General features: G+C 53.1%; 1 protein-coding gene across 2 annotated transcripts; it reads right to left on the bottom strand.

Annotated features, from left to right (window-relative positions):
- Positions 1 to 990: 990 nt before the first annotated feature.
- Positions 991 to 24,516, bottom strand: Degs2 (delta 4-desaturase, sphingolipid 2). 2 transcript variants are annotated; one of them, XM_004665597.2, is made up of 3 exons: positions 24,388 to 24,516; positions 2,796 to 3,538; positions 991 to 1,313 (listed from the first exon to the last, which is right to left on the bottom strand). In XM_004665597.2, the coding sequence occupies exons 1-3, from the start codon at positions 24,467 to 24,469 to the stop codon at positions 1,167 to 1,169; spliced, it is 972 nt and encodes a 323-aa protein (XP_004665654.2). In that variant the 5' UTR covers positions 24,470 to 24,516; the 3' UTR covers positions 991 to 1,166. The 2 variants fall into 2 exon arrangements, with proteins under 2 accessions (XP_004665654.2, XP_045010240.1); XM_045154305.1 differs by lacking the exon at positions 24,388 to 24,516 and adding an exon at positions 22,051 to 22,141.
- Positions 24,517 to 26,608: the final 2,092 nt, after the last annotated feature.

The raw sequence follows: 26,608 nt of genomic DNA, 5'->3' as shown, positions 1-26,608 counted from the left end.
TGTCTGACCAGGACAGCCTTCAGAGTCACCCGCGGACCCTGGCCGGCCTCCAGCTTGAGGGGAGCCGAGGCATGGCTCTAACACAGTCTGCAGGAAGCAGCTGCGGGACATGTGATGGGGGAGGGGCAAAGCACACTGGCATGGGGTGAAGCAGCCGGGCTCTGGGATTCCCCGCAGCCCGGTACTGGCTTGTATGCACAAAGCAGCAGCGCCTGCCTGGATCAAAGTCCTCCTGTCTTAGAACTCCTGTGCCCAGGCCTCTTCCCCACGTCATCTCAGCAGTCATGCCATCCAGGACACCTGTGCCTGGCACCACAGGGCATCTCCCCCAGGCAGGAGGTGTAGCACGCCCTTTTTCCTGGCCACCCTTCTAGGTCAGTACACTGCCCTGTGCACACCTATAGGTTCATCCGTAGCCATGCCCCAGTGCACAGGCTGCGGTGGGCACTGCCAGTCTGGGCCCTTCCCAGCACTCCGTACCTGCTCTAGACAGCAGGATCGCCCCCAGGGCCAGAACACTAACCGCCAGCTGCCTCCCCAGCCTCAGGTGCTCTACCAACCCGTGCAGAAAGGACACCCCACTTCACAAAGACACAGGACCCTGACCAGCCTGCCCCTGGAATCTGAAGTCCACCTGTGCATCCAGCCAGCCTCTGACCGGGGCCTGCTCTGTGCAGGAGGGAGGGGCAAGCCCCTTGCTGTCAGCCTGACCTTGCCCAGCCCACAATGCCACTTCAGGGCACAGGGCCTGCGGGAATAGCTCCATGGCAGGGTGGAAGGCTTCTATTCCCATGCCTAGAGGTCACTATCCACACAGGCACGGAAGGGGAAGTGGACTTTGGGGACATTGCCTGAGCAGTGGCTCCACCCTCCCCAAAAGCCTGACATGGGGCTGACCAAAGGGGCCACAGAGGCCTGGGACTTACCTTCTGGATTTAGGCCTTATTCTCTAGAGGCCAAGACTCCTTTCCACTCAGAACAACACAGAGGCCGAAAGCAAGTGCTGGATTTAATCAGTGCGGGGCAGGAACACCAGAGAAGCCAGCTCCTTGGGGACTTTGGTTACAGTCAGTTGAAGGGGGGGGGGGGTGACAGCAGCCACCTACAGTGTTGGCAGTGGGCAAGAGGCTCAAGGCTGCCCCCTTGGGACTGCTAGCTAGCTGGGCTCACATGGGATCCTCTGCCAGCTTACACACCCGCTTGACCCTGGCATAGGGTCCCAGAGAGTCCTCAAACACAAAGTCCCAGAGCACTTTCACCCAGGAGTGGTGCTGCGGCAGGTGGTCGTAGTACTCGGGGGCGATCTTCCGTACCTGTGGAGAGGGTCAGGGTCAGGCCAGCTCCTTGGCTGTCACATACATACTGCGAGTCAAACGTGCACACACACAAGAATGCAGCCATGCAAGCACTCGCCTGTGCACATGTGCATCATCCCCACTTCAGCCTTGTGCCCTCCACGGCTCCTTAAGCTTCCGGAAGCTGCCACAGCTGGAGGAAACGGCCTGCTCTTCTGAGCCAACGACCCTAGTGGCGTCACAAGACCCTGAATGTTCCCCCCAACCACCTTCTGCCACAGAAAGCCCAGGTGAGCCTACTGTGGTTGCTCACTGTGTCTGCAGAGCTATGAGGCCCGTGTCCTGTGGGCCTTTGGTCACACCCTCACTCCTCAGCCTAGCATCCAGTGCCCTCTCCAACTTGCCAGCCTCTTGGCCTGAGCTCTTAAAGGCTCTTCACCCATCACAGGAGCCTCTGTTCTGACCCACAGGCTTCTCCCACCCCACCCCACCCCACCCCACCCCAGAAGTGCTCAGCCTCAGCACCTGCAGGGAAGCCACAACCAGCCACCATGGTGTGCCCACCAACTCCCCAGGGAAAAGACAGTGCCTCGTGGGGTGGGGCCTGCAGGCCTTCTCTCCCTCTAGCTCACAGCAGGGGCTCCATGGTGGCTGCTCCACCCTGGTGGTAACCTGAGACCAGACTCCAGTTCCGTTTCTGGCAGGTGCCACCCACCTCCGAGCCTCGGAATTCCCCCTATCAAGTGTAATATAAGACAACAGGGCACCTGCCCAGGCACCAGTGAGGCCTGAATGAAATGGTGCTGGATAGGAGGAGGGGCTCAACCCCATCAGAAGAAGGGGGCAGACACACTGCTCATGGGAATGGCATTTGCACCTGACCCAGCAACGTGAACACCAGATAGGCACACACACCTGCATGCACAAAGACACCACATACCCAAGGGCCTACAGGCAGGCAAAAAACTCACTGCCGCCTCTTCTCCACCCCCTTGGGTCACCTCAGCCAGAGACCATGTGAGGCCTCACTCCCCTCCCTGAAGTTGAAGCCAGGCCCCTTGTTTTGTAAAGGTAAGAGCACCCTTGTCCTGACTGGCCAGCTCCAAGCCAGGAGGAGAAAGAGACCAGTACTATCACAGAGCTGACAAGGAACAGGGGGGAAAGGGAGGGTGGAAAGACAGGAAGGGGTCTCACATATCTAGCACTGATACACACAATGAAACAGAGGACAGGCCCTTGCCAAGGACACACAGCCAGTACCTGTCACAGCAGGGTTCCAACAGCTAGTCATTCAAGCAAGCATTCTAAGCTGGGCCTGCAACCGGAGGCTGCCCTTTCTGATCTGCCACCTCAGTCCAGCCAAGCACTGCGTGCGTCGTGTGGCCTTTCCCTTTGCTCAAGTGACCTGACCAGCACACAGAAGACAAAGGCTGGCATGGTCCACGCCCTTCCCGACTACCTGCTCCCTACATGGCCGTGTCGCCTGGGCCAGGCACATACCAGCGGTAAGTTGCAGCCTGGGATGCTGGGGAAGTCGTGGTGCTCCATGTGGAAACCCACATTAAAGGTGATCCAGTTGAGGGGCCCATAGTAGGAGTAAGTCTCGTGGCCTTTCAGGAACATGTAGTGCTCTGCTACAAAATGACCAGAGATGGGGTGCAGGCCCAAGCCCAGGAAGGAGCTGGCCAGAAGGTAGGCCATAGGTTTGATCCCCCCGAGGGCAAAGATGGTGGTGTTGAAAACCAGCTGCACCAGGGTGTTCAGCATCTCCATGCGGGTCACGGCCTTGGGGTTTACGCACAGCGGCCGCAGCGTGTAAAAGAAGGGCTGGAGCGCTAGCCAGAGCAGCTTGCGGGCCGGCGTGCAGAAGAGCCAGCCCTCGAACCGTGTGGGCACATCCACATCCAGCCCATCGCCGCCCAGGTAGCGGTGGTGGTCCACGTGGTACTTCTTGAAGGATGCAGAATAGGGCAGGCCAATGGGCAGGTTGGCAAAGATGGCAAGCCAGCGGTTGCGTGCCGTGTAGCCTGTGCCAAAGGCAGTGTTGTGTGAGATGTCATGGATGGCCAGTGTCAGTGAGTGGTTCACGCAGCCACCAAAAGCGTAGGCCCAGAACAGTAGCCAGCGCCAAGCCAGCCCTTGCACCAGCCAGCAGGCAACGAGCTGCGTCAGTACCATCCCCAGAACAGTCCACTTGATGTGCGGGTCTGGCTGCATCAGCGCCTTGATGGCTGGGTACTTGGCTACAAGGGAAAACAACAGTAACAAGTGAGTGGAGTGCCCTTTTGCCATTTCCTCCATTTTCCTGGATTTTCTATCTTCGAACCCTGCTGTCTCTCCTCCCAGGGCATCACAGCTCCTCCCCAGAAGCCATTCAACACCCTCAAGGGTCTAAGAAGGATGCACCATCCATGTGCTTCATGCTTGAGGACCGGATGGTCTGGCCTGTACGACACCAAAGTCGGTAGGCCCACCACCGAGAGGGGGCCTGGAAGAATTGTCTGGGTGGGAGACTTTGCCAACAACTGAAGAGCAGGTATCACTGCAAGTCACAAAGATGTAATGACATAAGGCTGGAACCAAGGCCCCATCAGAGCCACTAGCTGCCAGGCCTGAGCAGGTCCTGGTTAGCACATGTGCCCATGCTATGCTTAGCTGCAGTTGGGGTAGACACAACCAAAGAGAGATGACATGGACTGGGCACCCCCAAACTCATCAAGCATTTGGGATAGCAGAGGCAGCTCAGAGCAGGGGCCATGGGAGGTTCTGGCTTTATCACAAAGGTCCCAGTTCCTAAAGCAAGAACCACAGGACAGCTGACAGAATATTGACTGTTTCTTCATGGCAATGGGTGTCTAGCCCACCATTATTTGTTGGTTTTTTTTGTTTGTTTTTTGTTTTTGTTTTTGTTTTTGTTTTTTTTTGGTTGGTTGGTTGGTTGGTTTTCTGAGGTAGGGTCTCACTCTAGCCCAGCCTGACCTGGAATTTACTATGTAGTCTCAGAATAGCCTCAAACTCACAATGATCCTCCTACCTCTGCTTCCCAAGTGCTGGGGTTAAAGGCGGCGTGCACCACCACACCCGGCTCTTTATGTTTTGTTTTGTAGAAAAGGAGCAATGTGAGTGGAGGTTGAACAGGCCAGGGAAGGGCTGGAGGGAAGGCAAACAGCAGGTGTATGTTAGGGGGACGGGACAGCTGTGCCTTCTAGAAGCTTCTGTGGCTGCTCTGCAGGTGACAGGTATGGAGCAGACAGCAGGTGCTGCATCTCAGGGCAGAGGGTCATAACAAGCTCCGGTTGCCCTTCCCTAGGCCTGCTCAGTCACCTGACTCCCTGGGAAAGAGCAGAAAGGCCCCCAAGGGTGGAGCCAGCACCGTCCTGCAGATGAGACTAAGGACAGCCAGGCGCAAGCCAGGGCACCCTCAGGTCAGTCTGCACCAGTCCACAGGGCCCAGCATCTACACCACCTCCCAAGTGCCTGAGCAGACTGCAACTTCCGCTCACTTTCCTCAGGGCTGGCTTGTAGAGAGTCCCTGGACCACAGTGGGAGCCTGGGCCTCCACAAACTGGCCAAGCCAAGGCGAGCTCCTGCCTTGTTCCTTCCAAGTGACCCAAAGAGTGAGTCCCTTTTTGTGCCCAGAGAGGAAGGCTGTGCACACAAGACAGGGCCAGCGGAGGGCCCTCCTTCCCTGCCCTTAGCTCAGAGACCCCACCACGGCCTAGCTGTACGTGAACAAACATAAGGGTATGTATCCAGGCCCCAAGAACATGCACTCAGTCTGGAATACCAACCTGTCAGCTACAGTCACATCTCCAGTGACAGAAGAGAGGCCATGTGTCAATGTAACAGCTGGGCAAAGGGATCTGGCCCAGTCAAGGCCCCATTACAAAGCCCTCCTGCCCACACTACCAAGTTTCAGACACCAGCTGAGAGTGAGGAACCCAGGAAGTGCTGGGTCCTGACTTTGTATGGTCAGGCACATGCAGGCCCTCTCCAGGGCCAGCCTCAGAAGCACAGGGAGAGGGGAGCACTGCATCTCTGGCAGGTGCCAGCCCATCACAGGGCATCCCTGGCTCCTGAGAGGTGGTGGGTGTGAAATCGATTCCCATGTCCTGTGACCACAAGCCACATCCTCTGGGAGGCTGACCAGCAGGCTCATAGCTGATGCTGTCTGCTGCTCCCTTCCCCACCCCTGCACTGGTGGCCGGGAACCACCTGGGCCCTTTGACTCCAGAAGATATTCGTTAAGGGTAACCAAGAAACCAGCCAGTTACACCCACAGGTGATGGTCACAGCATGGGACAACTCGAGTGTAAGGCAAAAAACAGTGCCAGCCCAGAAGTGGCTTTTAGGGCCGTAGAGAGCAGAGTTCAGATCAGAGTTCAGGTACAGGTTGGTCGAAATTCCTGTTCCAGCTCCAGGTTTGGGATCCATCTACAATATGGACCAGGGCTACGACTCAATGGGAAGAGTGCCTGCTTAGCATGCACTTAGCCCGAGTTCAATCCCAGCACTGCATGGTGGCACATACCTGTAATAGCACCAGGGAGATAGAGGCAAGAGATCAGAAGTTCAAGATCATCTACAGCTAGATATCCACGATTCCACATCTATAGTTGAGCTCCTGCCTCAAGACCCTGAGATCCATTCCCCAAAACCAAAAAAGAAATAAAATCCAGAATATGTAAAGGACTCCGACCCACCCACAAAGACGTAAAGAAGCTAGTTCAGCACTGTTGCAGAGAACACACACAGCCACCCCTCCAAAGACCTCACTGGACTCAGCTGGCCAAGAAGCTCACCAGAAGATGCTCACACATCAGTCACCAAGGAAAAGGCAATCAAATCCAAATTTGTGCCAGCTGGGATGTCTGGGAGGAAGTCCTGTGGCGGGAGGGGAGGGTGGGATGGAACAGGCGGCAGCGGACACAGTCTGGAGGCCCTCGGGAGAGGACGCATAGCGTGACCACGAGACCTAGCATTCAACACTCCACACACCCAGGAGACCTGCCAACAAGAACCCATGAAGGTCATCGCCACGCCCACAGCAGCTGCTCAGCCAGGAGCCACAGAAGGAGGCTTAGCCCCACGGCAGGACAGGGTCCATCCTTTGAAAGCAGTGAAGGAGGCCTGGGTGGGGAATGGCTCGGTAGATAAAGCCTGAGCACCTGAACTTGAAACCGCAGGCCCCGTGTAAAAGCTGGAAGCTGTGGGTGGGTTTCTGTAACACTCGCGTGTCAGTGGCACGAGATGGGAGATGGAGACTAGAGACTCCAGGAAGAGTGCAGGCCACCGAGCCTAGCAAACACGTCACAGCCACGGTGAACGAGAATGAGAGACCCTGCTTCAAATGAGGTGGAAGTAAGGACTGACTGCACCCAGAGTTATCCTCTGACCTCCACAGCCACACTGTCGCACATAGTCACTCACATTCGCACACCAGATAAATAAATAAAAGGGAAGGCATGTGTCAGTGACAGAGCCTTCTGCAAGAAACATCCGGAAGGACAGATGGAGGACAGAGGAAGACCAGAGATCACCAGGGGCTTGTGATGGGGTTGGGAGTGAGGAACAAGCTCATGAAACCACAGTGATGGCTTCACATATAACTGTCGCTGATGCCCCAACCTGGACGCTTAATGTGGCAGAGGTGGGCTCCACTGGTAGACACTTGCCTAGCATGGCCAGGCTCTAGGGTCAATCCTTGACACCACACAAACCATGTATACTGCTACATGGCTGTAATCCCAGCACTCCAGAGGTGGAGACAGGAGGATCAGAAGTTCAAGGTCACTATAGTGATTTGAGGCCAGCCTGATTTGAGAACCTGTCTCAAAAATAAAAAATAAATAATGAGGCCCCAACCCTCCCTGAGGAGCTATTGGCAATTAGTGGCTACTGGAGGAGGGAGAGTCAAGTTCTTCAGTGGTTTAACCACTCATGATTGCTGTGGTTCCAAGTACTCAGGAGCTGAGGCAGGAGGATTGCTTGAGCCCAGAAAGGAGTTCCTGACCAACCTAGGCAACACAACTAGACCCTAAGAAAGGCCAGGTGTGGTGGCACACTTTAATCCCAGCACTTGGGAGGCAGAGGTAGTGGATCGCCTGTGAGCTCAAGACCAGCCTGAGACTACATAGTGAATTCCAGAGTAAGACCCTACCTTGAAAAACAAGAAAAGAAAGAAAGAGGAGGAAGGGGAGAGTAGTGGTGCGCACCTTAACCCCAGCGCTCAGAAGGCAGTAGAGGGAGGGTTGGTGTAAATTCTAGGCCAACCTGAGACTACGTAGTGAATTCCATGTCAGCGTGGGCTAGAGCAAGCCCCTACATTGAAAAACCATTTTAAAAAAGAGAAAGAGAAGAAAAGCACTAACAACTTCTGCTTTGCTGGGTGTGACCTCATCTAGGAGTGGCCTTCTTGGTGCAAACTGGGAGGGAGAGTCCACGAGATAAGGCCTTGCCCCTTTCTAGGGCCTAAGGGGTGAGACTAAGGCCCACTGGGAGAGACCAGGTGCTGAGGCCCCAGTGACATGAGTGTGCTTGTTGCTGTAGACCTGCCCATGTCGTGCAGTGGCAGCTGGACACAGGGGAACCTGAGCAGTGGGGACAAAGCTGCTGACCCAGTCAGGCCAAGGTGCTCTGTTCGCAACAGAAAGGGCCACTGGGTACCAGTGGTAGGCAGAATGAGGGACCCACAAAGATGCTCACATACCCCACAAGCATGACTGCTTAGGTGATAGGGCAAGGCAGAGTGGGCACTGAGTTTGGTGACTGGACACCCAAAGTTGTCTCTAGGGCCCCCATAGGTGCCAGAGGGAGGCTGCAGTGCTGCTCGTGAGGCAGACCCGTCCTGCCATGCTGGCTGGAACAGAGGAAGGACCGTGACGAGGAAAGACAAGGAGCCTGGCTATCCCCGCTAGAGCTTCCAGAGGGACACAGCTAGCGCTGATTTCCACACGGTGAGGCACGACTAGACCTCTGACCCCCAAAACTGCAGCATAATAAATTCAAGTCGACACAGTCCCCAGCTGCTGCCACCACGGCCGCTCCAACGCCGGGATGGAGGCCAGCCAGGTCCCACCAGCCGTCCAGGGCCCCCACTGCTCACCAGCCCCGAGGGGGTGAACAAGCCGCCAGGCTCAGCTCCAGGCAGGAGAACCTAAAGGACACATGGGACGGACAGACAGATGGGTGGGCCTCACTCTAATAGCCTCCCACTCAGGAGAGATGCACAGCTCTTGCTACAACAAGCAGCGCTTGAGGGTTCAGGGTCAGGCCCTATCTCTGCTCCTACCCCAACAGGGTTTCCTATAAGGAATAATAAGAAAGATGGTTCTAGTGGGGACCCCAGGGTCAGGGTCACAGCCACGTGACTGGCCGGCAGGATGACAAAAACTACGGCCCGTCACAGGGAAATCACCTGCAAAGTTCCTGAGCCTGTGCACACCACCAACCTCCCTGTTCCCAAGAGTGAACTCTGGGCACCCAAGATGCCCTCCAGGACAACAGCCAGCCCTCTCCTGCTCAGGCACACCTGGGACCTGCCAGCTCCTGGCCACTGGCCTCCACAGGCAGCTTCTCCTTCCGCTTGGAAGCAGGTCAAACTTTGGGGCAACAGTGATAGAGATTAGGAACAAAGTAGCCTTCTTGTTTTCAGCTGTCTTTTGTTCAACAAAGATAGCTACTTAGGGGCCCAGGTACAAAAGAGCATAAAAGGTAAAACCTACCTTAGAGAGGAGATGGCAGCTCAAGATCCAGATCAGAGCCAGAGGTGGTGGCGCGCGCCTTTAATCCCAGCACTCAGGAGACAGAGGTAGGAGGATCGCCATGAGTTCGAGGCCACCCTGAGACTACATAGTGAATTCCAGGTCAGACTGGGCTACCGTGAGACCCAGCCTCGAAAACAAAAAAGACAATGGTGATCAGCGGCAGCCTTCTGCTATTTCCTTCCTGCTTCTCCCTTCTGGAGACCTTCGTGGTGGGTCTCTTTCCGACTAGTCCTCTGTATACGCCCAATTTCCATAGGGACCAAGGACAGGAAACTCCCCTCCGCTGCACAGCATTTTCACTTTCACGTTCAAATTAATTAATTTATTTTATTAACTTATTTATGAGAGGGAGATTGAGTATGGGTGTGCCAAGGCCGCCTGCCACTGCAAGTGAACTGCAGATGCTTGTGCCACTTTGTGCACCTGGCCTTATGCAGATATTGGGGAAGCGAAACCCAGGCCCTCAGGCTTTGCAAGCACTGACTGACTCAGAACGCCCTCCCCAGAAGAGCAAGGACAGTGTCCCTCATCAGGAGAGGCTGGGGTGGACTTTGGAGAAGCGGCTTGGGAAGTCTCCAGTGAGTTGAGGAAACTCTTGCCTTTCTTCCTTCCTACTCACGGCCGGAACGAGGCACCTCTTCAGCCAGAAGGACTTTCCATCTGTACTTAAAATCCAGGGACATGGGGGTGGGAGAGGAAGCAATGGTGCTGGAAAAGATAGTTGGTCCCAGTCTCTTTAAATACTCTTGGTGTCTATGGGGAAGTGGCGTAGTAGATGGGTGGACAGATTGTATCGTGGATCCTATCATCTGAAAATAGACTATTTTGGGGAGGGGCTACCTGGTCAGACCTTACCCCCGATATACAGAAAGGAGTGGTTCTTTTTCGGTGCCATTTGGTCTGCTGTCACTGGGAATGGAGGAAATATGTAAAGGACCGGGTCCCACCAAAATATAACACAGGATGGGCCCAACTTCAGTTATTCTTGGGGCTAGAGAGACAGTCAGCAAAGCTTGGAAGCTCTGCTTTTTTTCTAAAGCCAGATGCACAAAGTGTGCGTGCATCTGGAGTTCCTTTGTAGTGGCTGGAGGCCCTGGCACACCCATTCTCACCCATTCTGTCTGCCTGTTTCTGTGTCTCTCAAATAAATTTAAAAAAAAAAATCACTTAGTTATTCTCAGTGAGGAAATTGAAGCAGGCTTTTACTATTCTCTCCAGATGATTTTCTTTTTTTTTAATATATTTACTCATTTATTTATTTTTTTAAATTTTTTATTTATTTACTTGAGAGCGACAGACACAGAGAGAAAGACAGATAGAGGGACAGAGAGAGAATGGGCGTGTCAGGGCCTCCAGCCTCTGCAAACAAACTCCAGATGCGTGCGCCCTCTTGTGCATCTGGCTAACATGAGACCTGGGGAACCAGGGTCCTTAGGCTTCACAGGCAAGCACTTAACCACTAAGCCATCTCTCCAGCCATGATTTTCTTTTTTAAATAATTTTTTTTATTTGACAGAGAAAGAGAGGCTGAGAGTGTGCGTGAGAGAGAGAGGAAATGGGTGCTCCAGGGCCTCCAGACACTGCAAATGAACTCCAGACACATCTGGCTAACGTAGGACCTGGAGAATCTAACCAGGGTCCTTTGGTTGAGCAGGCAAACGCTTTAACTGCTAAGCCATCCCTCCAGCCCTCCAGGTGATTTTCTTTATCATTTCTCCCTCCTCACCAGAATGGCAGGATCTTCTGTCCACTGCCGGAGTCCAGTGGCCATCTCTGGTAACAGTCTTAGATGTTTCCCAAAGAGACTTCACAACATGGGATGAGCTTAGAGACTTATGCATTCAACAAAACCTGAGCTGGGGAGATGGCTCAGCAGCTAAGAGTACTTATTTGTAAAGCTTTCCAGCCTGGGTTCAATTCCTTAGCACCCACATAAAGCCAGATCAAAAATTGGCACATGCATCTAGAGTTTGTTTGTAGCACCAAGAGCCCCTGGCATGCCCATATTCTCCCTCTCTCTCAAAAATATTTAAAAAAGAAAGAAAAATAAAAACCACAACCACAGCATCAGTAACACCAACCCCCCCCCCAAAAAAAACAGGGCTAAAGAGATGGCTTGGTGGTTAAGACACCTGCCTGCAAAGCCTAAGGACCCAGGTTCGATTTCCCAGTACCCAAGTAAGCAGATGCACATGGTGGCACACACATTGCAGCCTCTTCACTTCTCCTCACAGAACCCCCAGAAGATAAGTTCCCAAACTGGCCAGGGAGGTGCATGCCCTTAACCACAGTACTGAGGTGGGAGGATCATTGAGTTTGAGGCCAGCCTGGGCTACAGAACGAGTTCTAAGTCATCCTGAATTACCGTGAGACCCTGCCTCAACCACACACACCGCAAAAGACAAGGTCTCCTCCCTGGAAATGAGTCTTTGCAGACAACACGACCCTTAGTGGAGAGAGCTACAAACTAAACAAGTGAGCCCCACGTCACCTGCTAACTAGGTCCCCTGTGCTTCCAGACACGCTTTCCCAGGAACGTCCTTGGGACCTTGGAGACACCTCTTCAGCCAGCAAAGGGAGCCCATGTGCTGCCTTTTCCAGATGCCTTCAGAACGACAACTACAGGGTTAACATACAGAGATTTGGGGCTCTATAGGTGTACTCTCTCTTGCTTTTTCTTGGCACTGTAAATTCTATTAGTAAATTATTGGGCATTGTTTAAACTTATTAAGAGCTGGCTCTGAGGACAGGATAAGCTCCCCTATCTCAGATCTAAGCACAGTTATCTCTCATGCCCTATCCCAGAACAGGCTGTAACAAGGAATGGGAAAAGAGCAAACCAGCCTCTGTGCCTTCAAAAACAGCTAAGAGAGCCAGGCATAGTGGCACACGCCTTTAATCCAGCTTTTGGGAGGCAGAGGGGGGAGGATTGCCAAGGGTTCGAAGCCAACCTGAGACTACATAGTGAAGTCCAGGTCAGCCTGAGCTAAAGTGAGACCCTACCTCTGGGGGCAGGGGGAGAGAGCTAAGAGATGTCACTCCATGACACTGTCTGATGACAGAGGTCACTACTGTTTATTTCATGATATAAACATTAAAAATTACTATGATTAAAAAAGGGTTAACAGGGCTGGAGAGATGGCTTTGCGGTTAAGTGCTTGCCTGTGAAGCCTAAGGACCCCGGTTCGAGGCTCGGTTCCCCAGGTCCCACATTAGCCAGATGCACAAGGGGGCGCACGCGTCCAGAGATCGTTTGCAGAGGCTGGAAGCCCTGGCACACCCATTCTCTCTCTCCCTCTATCTGTCTTTCTCTCTGTGTCTGTCGCTCTCAAATAAATAAGTAACTAATTTAAAAAAAAAAAAGGGTTAACATATAAAGATTTTCAGTTCCCTGTGTATTTCCTCTCCAGTCTTTGATTACTTACAGATATCTCATCTAAGGCCACTGTCGTAGTCACTTTCTCATTGCTAGGAAAAACCACCCAACCAGAAACAGCCCATGGAAGGAAGGGATTTATTTCAGATTTACAGCTTCAAGAGAAAATTCCAGCATGGGAGAGCAGAGACTGGGCATCATATCTTCTCACGCCAGCTGGGATGTAGCAGCAAGAGTGAGCTAGCTACTGAACGTGCAGTAAGGCCTCACGTTCCCACTGCAGTGACATACTTCCTCTAGCAAGGCTCTCAAAGGCCCCATATTTCTCCCAAATTGCCACCAGCTGAGGACCAAGTATTCAAAGCACATGAGCCCATGGGGGCATTTTATTCAAGCCACAACAGTCACTAAAACTTTGTTATCTCTTGCTAGAATGTAGTTTTTGGACTTGTATGAGACACAGAAAATACTGTATAAAAGATTCAAAGCAGGGCTGGAGAAATGGCTTAGTGCTTAAGGTACTTGCCTGAGAAGCCTAAGGACCCAGGTTCAATTCCCCAGGACTCATGTAAGCCAGATGCACAAGGTGGCACATGTGTCTGGAGTTCATTTGCAGTGGCTGGAGGTTCTTGTACACCCATTCTCTCTCTCTTTGTATATGCCTCTCTATATATATTAAATAAATAAATTACCAAATAAAATATTTTAAAAAAAAAAGATCCAAGCAAAGAAATGGCTTAGCAGTTAAGGCGTTTGCCTGCAAAGCCAAAGGATCCTGGTTCAATTCTCCAGGACCCATGTAAGTCAGATGCACAAGGGGGTGCATGCATCTGGAGTTCGTTGGCAGCTGTTGGAGGCCCTGGCACACCCATTCTTTTCTCTCTCTTTCTCTTTCTGTCTCAAATAAATAAATATTTTTTAAAAAAGAAAAAAGAAAGATCCAAGCAACAACCAGGCTTTGCCTAAGACTAACAATAGACAGGAACTTGAACTTGATAGCTAACATGTGAACAGATAATCTTAACTTGGCATATAATGTCAATTCAACTGTTTTGAATGTTGGTAACTTGTTGATGTTGCCAAGTCACAAGATATCAAAGGTAAAATTCAGGTCACTGATATTTATCTGCTCAAGATAACATTTATAAGAAGTAGCTTTAGTTAAGATAACTGTATCAGGCTTTTAACTGCTGGGGAAACTGAATCTTATCAAAATCATTATTTAAACTGGTTGGCTTCTTAACTAACCTGTAATTAAATGTTACGTAAAAGCCAAAACTATATGACTGGTAAAACTGTCCTCTGTGTTGAACACCAAAACTTGGAGGTCAAATCAAATGAGGGAATAGAGGGATAAAAGGACAGCTGGTATTTGGTCCTCACCCTCCAAGGTCAGCCAGACCCAGGACAGGACCTCTCTCAGAGAACTCTATTACTCGGTGAAGTCGCCTGTCCTCGAGACCAGGGAGGCGTGGAGACTCAGAGACGGACTCTCACTGGCGCACATCCTGCAGGGAGAAGAATCACCGGAGAGGGAAGCGGTCCGTGCTTCTGAGGGACGCCACGCAGGCGACAAGACCCTGACCCACCCCTGCGGATGGCCCAGCTGACAGAGGGAAACTGAAGGAGCCGGGAGCTTCCGCCTAAGTCCCTACAGATAACTTCTAAAGAATCTAAGCTGACTTTAACGATTTAAAGAAAGCGGGGGGAGCTGGGGGGATGGCTTAGCAGTTAAGGTGTTTGCCTGCAACGCCAAAGGACCCAGCTTTGATTTCCCAAGACCCATGGGGATGCACACGTCTGGAATTTGTTTGCAGTGCCTGGAGGCCCTGGCGCACCCATTCTCTCTCCCTCCCTCTTTCTCTGTCAAATTAATAAGTAAAAATAAAAAGAGTGATAAAAACGGAACCTGACCTCCTCCTCTGGCCTCTACATGTGTGTACTCGGCATGCAGACCTTCACAAGTGCCTGTATCTCTCCCTCTCTCCCTCTCCCTCTCCCTCTCCCTCTCTCTCTCTCTCTCTCTCTCTCTCTCTCTCTCTCTCTCTCTCTCTCTCTCTCTCACACACACACACACACACACACACACACACACACACACACACACACACAAAAGGTTAATTTCAGGCTAGAGAGATGGCTTAGTGGTTAAGGCGCTTGCCTGCCAGCAAAGCCAAAGGACCCAGGTTCGATTCCCCAGGACCCACATAAGCCAGATACACAAAGTGGTGCATGCATGTGGAGTTTGCCTGCAGTGGCTGGAGGAGATTTAACATCTCATTGCCTTGAAGAAGAAAAAAAAAGGTTAATTTCTGATGACCTATGTGGTCTTAAGCACTCAACAGAAAAACGTAGCTTACTTTTTTTTGAGGCAAGATCTCACTCTAGCCTGGGTTGATCAGAAACTCATTCTTTAGACCCAGGCTGGTCTTTAACTGATGTTGATTCTACTCCTACCTCAGCTTTCCACCTGCTGAGACTAAAGGTATACCCCAATATGCCTGGCTAGTATGGCCTACTTTCAAGGAATATAATACTCCTTAAAACAATCAAACAGGCTACCAAGACATATAAAATATGCCAAAGAAAACTCTGCAAGGGTTGAGATTGAACCCAGGCAAGATGTGGTGATTGGTGCTCCTCTTTAATCCCAGCACTGGGAAGGCTCAAGCAGGAGGATACTGTAAGTTTGAGGCCACCCTGGAGTGAGTTTCAGGTCAGCCTGGGCTAGAGTGAGGCTCTGACTCAACCACCTACAAAAAATAAAAAAAGCTTGAAACATTATAAAATGTTATGATTTTATGAGGGATCATTTCTCACTAGATAGGGTCTCACTCTAGCTCAGGCTGACCTGGAATTCACTCTGTAGTCTCGGGGTAGCCTTGAACTCACGGTGATCCTCCTACCTCTGCCTCCTGAGTGGTGGGATTAAAGGTGTCGCCATCACGCCCGGCTCTCCCTAGATTTTCTTCTTGGCAATGAAACAGCTGCTCAACTACTAGGACGTAACAACTCCATCCTGGTTTCAGCCCACAGTACAGCAGCTACGTGGGACCTGCTGATCGATCCATCATGGAGATCAGGCGCTGTTCAACTCTCTGTCATCTCCCTCCTTAAAAGCAGCTTGGGAGGGACCTCACACTGATTCAAGCCACTCCAACAGCCGTTAAGGTGCCTGCTCGAGTCAAACCTTCAAAGTCTAAAGAGGAACCCAGTGAGTCAGACACAAACCGGTGCCACTTGTACTCCTCTGAGAACACTGAGGGATTAAAGTTTCTCTATACAAAACAGTTAAGTTCCCAAGTGGGCACTAACCCTTGTGGTGGGGGAGATGGCTCAGTGCTTGCTGGAACTCATAAGTGCCTGAGTTCAGGTCCCCAGACCCACGTAAAAGCTCAAAGTTGAGGCGGACCCCAGTGCACCAGCAGAAACGAGCAGAAGGTAAGATGGAAGGCGAAGAGTGACCCAAGACACCCTGGCTGGCTTCTCTTGGTCCTATGCATAGGGCCCCTAATACTAAGCTTTTATATGAACTTACGCCTGCAAGAGACTCATGTTTCTTGCAAAAACTATCTAAGGGTCAAAAGAAAAGGACCAAAGTCAACAGTCTAACACCCAGTGGTAATGATGCTTAGACCTGTTCACAGGGCTTAATGGAAAAGCCTTTCTATGAGGGCCTCCAGATAGACTCCCTTGAAGGGAACCTTAACTGCCACATCCTGAGGCCCTATTCAGCTTAAAGAAGTCAGAGCAATCATTACCCATTTCCCTACTGGCTGTTATGGTTACCTCAGAGGAGGAGAGCAATGAGAGAGATTAGGAGCAAGGGAGCCTTCTGTGATCACTAGTTAGGGACACAGGCCCAGAAAATCATAGACATCTTAAGCTCTAGGGGAGTAACACTTGCTGCTGTTGAGCTAAATGCATATGTTAAGCCCACCAAAGTGTCCTCTAAGCTTGCTATTTATTTATTATTTTAACAGAGAGAGAGAGAGAGAGAGAGAGAGAATGGGCGCACCAGGGCCTCCAGCCACTATAAATAAACTCCAGACGCATGCGCTACCTTGTGCATCTGGCTGATGTGAATCCTGGGGAATTGAACCTGGGTCCTTTGGCTTTGCATGCAGATGCCTTAACCACTAAGCCATCCCTCCAAGCCCCTCTCATCACGTTTTATGTTTATGCCCCTATATTAAGGCTACTCAAACTCTGCACATTGTAGCCGACAGCTTCAGATTGCTGAGATGAACTTCCAGACCAAGCACAGTGGTGGAGGAAGGGTTGAAGCTTACAGATCCAGGGGAAGTTCCATAATGGCAGAAGAAGCTGGCTCCCTTTCACAGGACCAAACAGAGAGAGAAGCACACGCCCAAAAGTCAAAAGCCACTCAGCACAGCACACTGCAGGAACTCCCTCTGGGCACACTTTGCATATCTTTAGATTGAAATCTCAAACCCACCACCACACCCTGAGATCCACCCAGTGACATGGCCTCCAGCCAGGTGGCTGCAGATGCAAACTACAAACTAATGCAACACTGAATGTATTGGGGGCCATTTATTCACACTACCACGTAAGTCAAGTGCTCTTACCCACTAAGACACCTCCAGAACCCCCGAAGCCATATTTTATAAACATCCAGCAACCATGGGTGACGGAGGGCAGAATGCCACCCTTCCATTTGGAATTTTCAAGCTCCTGGGGTTTCGACAGAAGGCAAGGCAAGATGGTGGAAGAGTGAGGGATGGAGGCAGCAAGCCTGGCCCATGTGGTTAACACGGAAGAGAGGCAAACAGCTCCCCAGGAAGGACGAGGGGGTCTGGCTCTAGAGAGAACTGCTTCCAGGGGCTCAAGGAAAGGGGATGGAATGGGTGGACCTGGGGGGCAGAGTCTCCGGGCCTCATGGCCTCCCTCAAGCTCCATCTCAGGGCGCTGGAAGGCCGAAGGAGTGAGAGGAATGCGCATGGTTACATCATCAGCAATGGCAGATTGGCATGGGGGTGGCCTGGCTCTGGATGGACACCCCGGCTCTGCCCAACCTGCCCTTCTCTAACCTCACTGTGCCCTGCCCACTTAGCCTCCAGTCCAAGTGGAGTTACATGTGTGCCCTGCCACTCAGCCTGGAGTCTAACTTGGAACCAAAGATAAATGGTTTCCAGGCTGGCCACAAACAGCTGTCTCTGCTCAGTCATTCTGACCAGGCAGGGCATAGACAGGATGGCTCAAAGTTCTCAGAAGCTCAAGGAAGGGCCCAGTAAGGTATAGCAGGGCAAAAGCACCAGGACGTGCAGTTGGGACTCAACTCCAGGTCTGTGGGATGTTGAGCTAAGCCCTTGTGCTTTCCAACTCCATTGGCACATGCCAAGTGCCCAGCATCTGGTGTCTCAGAGCCTGCTGTGCCTCGCCCCACCTCCAAGGCGCTTGCTCTGGCAGCCCACAGAGCAGGGTCTTCCCTGGAGGCACATGACCACTGGGTTGGGGGAGGCCTGGCCTGGTTCCCACAGATCTGCCATTTATATTTGTTAGCAGACTCATCTGGAAGGCCCAAGCCAATGGCCAGCCACACCACAGAACACTTTCTTCACCTCTAGCTCTGAAGAAGCCTTGTTTAATTATTAATAAATTGTTAATTTATTTTTTTGTTTTGTTTTGTTTTTCAAGTCAGGGTCTTGTTCTAGCCCAAGCTAACCTGGAATTCACTATGTAGCTTCAGGGTGGCCTCAAACTCATGGTGATCCTCCTACCTCTCACTTCCAAGTGTTTGGATTAAAGGGGTGCGCCACCACGCCTGGCCTCTTTTGTTTTGCCCTGTATTCTCCCGGGCAGTAGGCTGTGCCATCAGAGGTTCAGGGACACAGGAAGCAGATGCTTGGCAGGGGGCTGCGGCCTTTTGCTGTGTGGGGTGAGCAGAGAAAGGCCTTGGTCACATACCACACCTACCCTCCCAGCTTCTGGCCTACTGACCTGCTTCCTCTAGTCTCTACTGAGGGCTGAGTCCCTCCTCACTTCCACTCTGGACCTCTGGGCCATGCACGACCCACCTGCCCAGCAGTGACACCACTCACAGCCTGATGCTCCCATGCTTTCCCAGGAAGGCACCAGACAGGGCTGGCCACGGGCCAGTCACCTTGTCTTTGCTAGATCACCTAAGACTCCAGCACTCTGCATCAGCTCGCCTGGTCCCCTTCTGCTACAGCGCTGCTTGGTGCTGATGGTGCCACCTATTGGCCATGGGTGGCTTAGATAAACAGCGCCTCCAGTCCTCCCAGCCACAGCTTAGGAACACTGACCCGCAGCCTCCTTCATCCCACACCCTATCCTTCCTTTCGAGATGACCTCCTCCCCGAGCTGCAGGAGCCAGCTTCTTACCCCCTTTTGGTATCTGTCAGCCCAGATCCGAGACATACACAAGCCTAATCCTGCCCAGGCCACAAGGGAGGCCCAGCCCAATGCAAGAAAGAATGAACAGCGGTCCAAAGGCACACACCCACCTCCTCACCAGCCACCTGCTAAACCTGCTTTTCATCCTCGTAGCAAATGTGTGCTGAAGGTCCCTGAGGAGGTCAGACCCATGCTGAGAGAAGGAAGTCCAGCCTTGAGGGAAAGGGACCACAGAGAGGGCCACAGAGCATGCTCATGCCGAGATGCCAGGGAAGAAGTAGGGCTAGCTGGGGTGGGGATGGCCTGAGGCCTTACAGAGTCTTAGTTGGTGATGGAAATGTTCCCACATTGGATCATGTAACATATTAATGAGCATTGGACTGTGTCCTCAAAGTGAGCGAATTGCACGACATGTAATTATACCTCAATAAGGCTGTTAAAAATTAAGGACGAGGAGTCGGGCGTGGTCTTTAATCCCAGCACCTGGGAGGCTGAGGTAGGAGGATCACCCTGAGTTCAAGGCCACCCTGATATTACATAATAAATTCTAGGTCAGCCTGAGCTACAGTGAAACCCTACCTCAAAAGAAAAAAAACAAATAAGGACAGAACATAGCACCAGGACGAGCCAGGTGCAGCAGCTGTGAAGTGTAACTGCCAGCAAGCCCTGTGCTGGGGACCAGGAGGAAAAGGTTTCAAAGAGAAGCTCAGTGAGTCCGGCCAGGGCAGTCCAGACCTCCATCCTAGCCCCAGCCCTCACTCAGGAACAACTGGGCAGGTGGCTTCCCTCCCTAGGGTCCTGAAATACAACATGGCAAATCTCAAATCTGTGAGGCAAGATGACAAGGAAAGCTTCTCCAATTTAAAAGATAAACTCACAGTGTGATGGATATTTATAACCCCCCCCCAAAAAAAATAAAAACTCAGAGATTGTAACTTTGATCCCCATGTGATGGCACAGGAAATGGGGACTTGGAGGTAATAAAGTCCCAAGGCCTTACAAAGGAGACCAGAATGTTCACTCGATTGCTGTGTGAGGACACAGGAAGGAGCATGTGACCCTTGCCAGAATACACGATTGGCACCTGACAGAACCAATGGAGGGAAACCCAGGCCAACTGTGGCGGCCTTTGGCTGCCATTTGGACAGTCTGTGTCTTCAGTTTCCCTCAACCCCAGCCACTGCTGTGGACATTCCCAGTGGAACAGAGGGATCCCAGAGTGCAATGAGGAAGTTAGGCACGCAAGGCAGAACCCACTGAAGAATGATGCTGGGGACAAAGGTAATGGGTGTGGCATCCTGAGAGAGAACAAGGGAGAAGCAGCTTATGGAAGGGAGGGGTAGTGGCATTTGTGATCTTGTGGTCTGCACACAGGGCACTGGGTCTGTGCCCAGGACCCCCAAATGTGTACCCCTTCCCAGCACCAGTTTAGGGCTGGGCCTGGGAAACTGGGCACCAGCCCTTATTTAAAAAGAAAAAAAAAATAGCACAGGCCCGGCATGATGGCACATGCTTTTAATCCCAGCACACAGGAGGCAGAAGTGGAAGGATGGCTATGAGTTCAAGGCCACCCTGAGACTCCATAGTGAATTCCAGGTCACCTGGGCTAGAGACCCTACCTTGGGGTGGGGGGGGGGGAGACACAGAAATTGCCAAATGCCAAGTATAACTCAGGGCTTTTGGCTCCTCCAGAAAGCCAATGGCTTCACAGGTGCCAGGATAGTACTATGAGCCTGTGTAATGCTGTGTAGCATCCACGTCACACATGCCTGTGCTCTCCTCTGGAAAGACCTCTGAGGCTGAGACCTGAAGGACATGCAGAAATTCTATTGATGAAGAAAAAGTGAAAAAGAATTCTAGCAGAGGGGCTTGTGGTACAGCCCAGCCTAGCTTTCACCTGGTCCTGGGTTCCATCCCCAGCACCCCAAAAGCAAATAAGCAACAAATACTCATTCTAGCAGAAAACAGTGATCACAAGAGTTGGGAAGCTGGCTGGACAGCCCAGGTTGCTGGGGCAGGGGAGGGGAGAACACGGGCAAGGTAAAGTGTAGGCTGAGCACCAGCGATCAGATTTTAGCAGGCAGGGCTTCACAAGGACCCACAGAGCTCCTGCCCCTAGTTGCTGAAGGCCCATGCCCCTTGCCCCCCACTTCCATCCCTACAGCACCCGTCTTTCCTGGAGGACAGCTCCTCTAGCTCCCAAATATCCACATGTGCCGCACAGCCATTACCCAGCCGTGCCCCAGCCTGCTGACCCCGAAACCACAGGTCTCAGAACTGGGGCCTGAAATCCCTCCACCCTGCCTGGGGGGAAGCCACTCAAGGCAGCCACCAAGCCACACAGGCAGAACCGTCTTCTGTAGTCTGGGAACCCTGCCTGGCAGAGGAGCCGGCATCTCCATGGCTGGGTGACCAGAGCTCCACCTTCCCCTGGCAGCTCATGCCACTGGGTTCTCCATCTGTCCACAGGCCGTCACCATGGAGAGAAGTCACAGCCCAGCCTTTCCTAAGAAAATAATCCAGCCACTACCAAGAGCTCCATTTCCTGGTTTTCCTTTTTTGTTTTCCTTTACTTGGAAAAAAAAAAATGGTTTTTTTGTTAACCTGCGTGCTTTGCTTTCCTAAGTTTGGTTTTAAAGCAAACAAAATTACAAAGCTATTTGTTTTCAAAAAAACAAACTCAAGCTTGTTCCCCAACCTGGCTCAGTGTCTCGTGGGCCAGCTTCCTGTCTGCCTGGAGCCGGGAGCCAGCCACACCCTGGTCAGAGAGACAAGTTCTTAGGCGCTGCTGTGGGACTCAATTTTCTAAGGACATTGGCCCTGGCAGCATGCCCCCCATCCTAGGCGGGAGTTGGAGTTAGACTTTAGACCTATTCCCAGAGCCTGGGGCTAGCTCTTTGCAAGGACTTCCTGGGACCAGACTATGAGAACGGGATCTTAACTGGTATATGCTGGGCTCTAGAGCTTGCTTGGTGCAGGCTGCATGCACCAGCCGGGACGGAGGGCAACTCAGCCTGAGCACCAAGCCAGCCTCCGCGATGTGACCCAGTGATGCAACAAGTTGCTTTTCTTCTCTGATCCCCATTTGGCTGCCTCTTCTGAAAAGAGGCAGAACAATGGCCACCAGGACTTCTCCCAGGGTAGGGCAGACAGCCACTGCTGTGCTCAGGCAACCTCCAGGCCTGTCTATAAAAATACCATGGAGTCTTGGGTTAGGTGCTTCACAGCTTACCTCCTGCATCTGCACAGCAGCTCCATCAGGAATGTTCCATTATCAGCCTTGCACCTTGCCCAACTGTAATTTCCTCATGTGGGTACTGACTCACCCATCACTCATGAGTGACTGTTGGAGTCCTGTCCATGAGTTATACCCTTTGACAGCCTCTAGACCTCTGCCCCAGAGCCCAGGGCCGGGCACGAGAGCCAGGGAAGAACCCAGAGGAAGAGCCCTCACTGACCCAGCCGGGGCCAGCAAGGTAGCCGGGGACTTCCTGGAGGACACACTGAACCAGCTGGGTGAGGCTGAGCCAGACAGCCAGACCAGCAGGGAGGACTGGCACGCAAGCAGGGAAAAGAGCACGCATCCCAAATGCACCTGCACAAACTGGACAGATGTCAGGGAGCCACAGCCCAAGGCCACAGTGTGAGCAAAGCTCTCGGGGATGGGACAGCTTGCCTGCTATGCTTGGACTAGAATGCCTCTCTCCCCTCCTGGTCCTCTCATCTTTTCTTTCCAGCCTGTCTAGGAAGCCTGGATGGGTTCCAAGGGCCGTGGTTTCTGTCTTTAGAAAGGGATCCCTGGGACGGGGGATGTAGCTCAGTTTGGAGAGTGCATGCCAATCACGCAACCATGCAAGAAACCCTGGGTTGATCCCAGCACTGCATAAATGGAGTGTGGTGGCACACACCAGTGATCCCAGCCCAGGGAGGTGGAGGGAGGATTAGGAGGTCAAGGTCAACCTAAACTACATAGAGAGCTAGAGGCCTGCCTAGCCACCTGTAATCCCAGCCCTGGGGGGAAGGGAAGGTGGGAGGCTCACAGGCAAGGGAGGGAGGGACTCGACTAGCTCCCACCCATCCTCATACCCACTCTGCCAGACAGGGTGATCAGGCCCATTTTGCAGAGCAGGAAAGCAAGGGTCCGGAGCCTCCAGGCCTGGGATCTTATTCTGCAGCCCATAAGCACGTGTGGGTAGGGAGGGGCTCTGGCTGCCTTCCTGTCTCACACTTCTCTATCTGGTGGCAGTGAGAATGCAGTGAGAGGGAGTCTGGGGGCAGAGAGAATGATCAGACAGGCACCAGACACCTGCCTTTCTTCTGTGGGAGGAAGGAGAGCCCCGGGGTCCCTCCTGCCATCCCCTGGAAGTTCACCGGAAAAGAAGGGCACACAGAGAACACTCAATTTCTACCAAACCAGATATCCAGAGACACAGAGGCTCCCCAGACCTCATCACTGAAGTAGGCCTTAAAACGAACCCAACATGGCTCAGGGAAATTCGCAGAAGAGGGGGCAGAAAGATTGTTAAGTCACAGGTTGGGTCATCATGCACAGAGACGTTGCCTCTTACCCATAACTGATGGCTAACCCAATGCATGACCCATATTCCCCAACGAGGGTCCCTGCGGAGGACAGGGAGGAGGCTAACGATGGTACCAACATGACTGTATACACACTGTGTACATAACTAATAAGAGAATTTTTTTAAAAAGAAGAAGGAGGGCACCTCGTCTCATAGGAGAAAACCCTAAGATGCACCCTCAAGGTGCAGCCAGGCGCCCCGGGCGCCTCAAAGACCTGAAACTCATAGGATGGAGGCTTCTGTAGCTTTAAGGCAGACCAGAAGGAGCCAACGTGAAAACCTAAGAGAAAAGACCAGAGGCCAGATAGAGTCAACTGAATTGATTCTATGGGAAAACAATAAACAAGCCTCGTGGAGAGCAGCTACAAACGGAGAAATGCACCCACGCGGGGTGAAAAAGACCAGCCCGAAATGAGACCTGAAACAACTCATCTTCACTTAAACGCGAATTAAGTAACGCAAGGAAACGGTTTCCGCCCATCGGACTGAAGAAACCAGTGGGAAGACTTCAGAGCGAGGGGCGGCGAGCTGGGGCCTGCGGAGCGGTGGCGCGAGCGCGCGGGCACCAGTGACCTCCCCGAAGATTCCCCGGGCGTCAGGGGGGCCGCCGGGGGTCACGCCGCCAGGCCGGACAGATGGATTCTCTGGTGGAACCTTCAGAGTCACCCCCACCCCAAGTGCGCAAAGAAGAGAGCGCCTTCTCTCTCTCCCTCCCTCCCTCTCCCTCTCCGTCCCTCCCGTTTGCGCCCTTTGCTACACCCGTGTGGCCCGGAGCTCACAGATTCGCGGTGGACCTGCGGGCCGCGTCAGGGTCCCGTGGGGTCCGCACACCTGAGACACCCACTGACTGCAGGCGAGCACCGGTGACCACCAAGCTGGCGCTGCCGGGTCCGAGCTCGGGTCCCCCGGCGTCCCCAGGCCCGGGGCGGAGAGGACGGCGGGGCCGCTACGGAGGGGCGCGGGCTTGCACGCGGGGCCCGGGGGCTCACCGAGCATCTCCTTGCGCCGCTGCGTGTGCGGCTGGTCGCTGTAGACCCACTCGAAGTCGCTGCGTCCCGCGCTGTTGCCCATGCTGGGGTCGCCGCCGGGGCCGCGCTCGGGCTCACCTGTGGCCACGGGGTGGCCTGTCCGTCGCTCGGGACCTGGCTGGGGGCGGGACGGCGGGGGCGGGAGCGGGGCGGGGAGGACCCGGGGACGCCCGCTGGCGTCCAGACCCAGGGCGGGTCGCGATGGTCCAGAATGTCCCGAATTGGGAAACGGGGCTGTGTGCACATCCTGGCAGCCCTGCGGGGGAGCGCGCGCGCCACTCACTTGAGCTCCCGGATCCCCGCTGCGCGGCGACACCGGCTGCCACCTGCAGGCCACGCGACCCCACCCCATCCTACTCCTCCCACCCCATCCCACCCCCCCCACCCCCGAGAGCGCCCCTGTCTCGGGTCGGGCCGGGCCCGTCGGGGTCGTTGTGGTCCTTAAACCCCTGTCCTATGGAGGAGATTAGCGCGCGCCTGGCACGGGGACACGGAGGGGCGGCGGCGAGGACCAGCGGGCGCGCCAGCCAACGAGGAAGTGGGGAACGCGGGCCCTGCACTTCCCTCACCTCCCTGCCCCTTTCACGCAAAAACTCGGAGGAAGGCTACTCAGACCTTGCCTTCATAGAACTCGAGATTTCCATGGGGACACTGGTACGGATGGTGATCTATGTCATGCCCCTGGGGCGGTGGGATCCAGCGAGGGAACTTTTGCCTTGGGCCTTGTAGGATGAGCTAGGAGGTCAACAACTCGAGGAAGAGAAGGGTATTGGTGTTGGGTGGAACAGCGGAACCTCACAAGCAAAGAAGGATCCCCTTCTCTTAATGCGACTCGGGCCTGTGAGCGTGGGGCACAGGTCTCCTCACTGTATCTCCTCTTCCGCCTTCCTCCTCAGGCTGCTGGGCAATCTGGACAGTGTCAGTAGTCTAGTCCTGGCCTCTGCCTAGACCAACTGCCAGAGCTACCACAGAGGAAGGTACAGGCCTGGCACTTGGTGATGGTGGCCTTCTGTACTTCCCTTGCAGCTCAGAGTCCGGCAGCATGGACCACTCGAAGCTTTGGTCTCCAAGAGGAGGCCTTAGCCGTCCAGTGGCAGCTGGCTTCACGGTCCCGCAAGAAGACCCGCAGCCTAGCACTGACCCCGCTGCAGCACGGGCCATGGCCTCTCCCTGCCTTCGCCTGAGAAACAGAGCCCATCACTCAAGCCCCACTGCCTGCCCCCTGGTCCCAGCCAGAAGGGCCCTCATAACAGATGAGGAAACTGAGGCATACTGACAAGAGAGCTTGCCTACTGGACACCAGACTATAGGACAAGCTGTAACAGGAGACCACTCCAGCCACTGACTTGAAAAGTAGCCAGAGTCAAAGCATTTATTCCATCTTGTTTGTGAGGTCTGCCATGTTGATATTTATACCTGGGTCCCACTTTTGCCCACCACCTGGCAGCTTCCTCTGCCCCCACACTATTAGTCTGGAACACTACCTATCCAGGGCACTCAGCTCACAGAGGAGGAAATTAAAGCCAAGCAGGGCAAGGCAGGCAGATGTGGTGGTCAAGCCTGCACTCAGGAGGCAGAGGTAGGAGGACTCAAAGGCATGGTGGCACACGCCTTTCATCCCAGCACTTAGGAGGCAGAGGTAGGGGGATCTCTGTGAGGCTAGCCTCAGACCACAAAGTGAATCCCTTCCTCAAGAAAAAGAAAAATAAAGTGCAAGGCCAACCTGGGTTACATAGTGAGTTTCAGGCCATCCTAGACTGGGCTACAATGTAAGACCTTGTGTCAAAAGACAAGAAAGGGAGGAGGGTGGGGGACAGAAGGAGAGAGAAAAGGGAAGGAGACAGAAAGGAAAGAGAGGGAGGAATGCTGTTTTGTGGCTCTGCTGTTGTCACACATATGTGATGTACACTGAGTCATGCTTGTACTAGTAATACTAGTTTTTACCTTTTCTAGGATACACTTAATTGTTATTTGCCAGTGTGATCTGCTTGTAAAAGAAAGTCACAGGCCGAAGTAAAGCTCAGTGGTAGAGTCCGTGCCAGGCATCTGAAGCCCTGGCTGCCACCCCTACCACTGAACACACAGTTCACGATGCAACAGCGTGGGGGCCGTGTCCACAGCACGCTTGTACACGGAGTGTCTACAACACCTGTTCCTTCATTTAAGCTTGTGCATCATTTAA

The sequence above is a fragment of the Jaculus jaculus genome, chromosome 7 (assembly GCF_020740685.1).
Source record: "Jaculus jaculus isolate mJacJac1 chromosome 7, mJacJac1.mat.Y.cur, whole genome shotgun sequence".
In the NCBI taxonomy this organism is placed as follows: domain Eukaryota; kingdom Metazoa; phylum Chordata; class Mammalia; order Rodentia; family Dipodidae; genus Jaculus; species Jaculus jaculus.
This window is presented reverse-complemented; position numbering and strand designations above follow the sequence as displayed.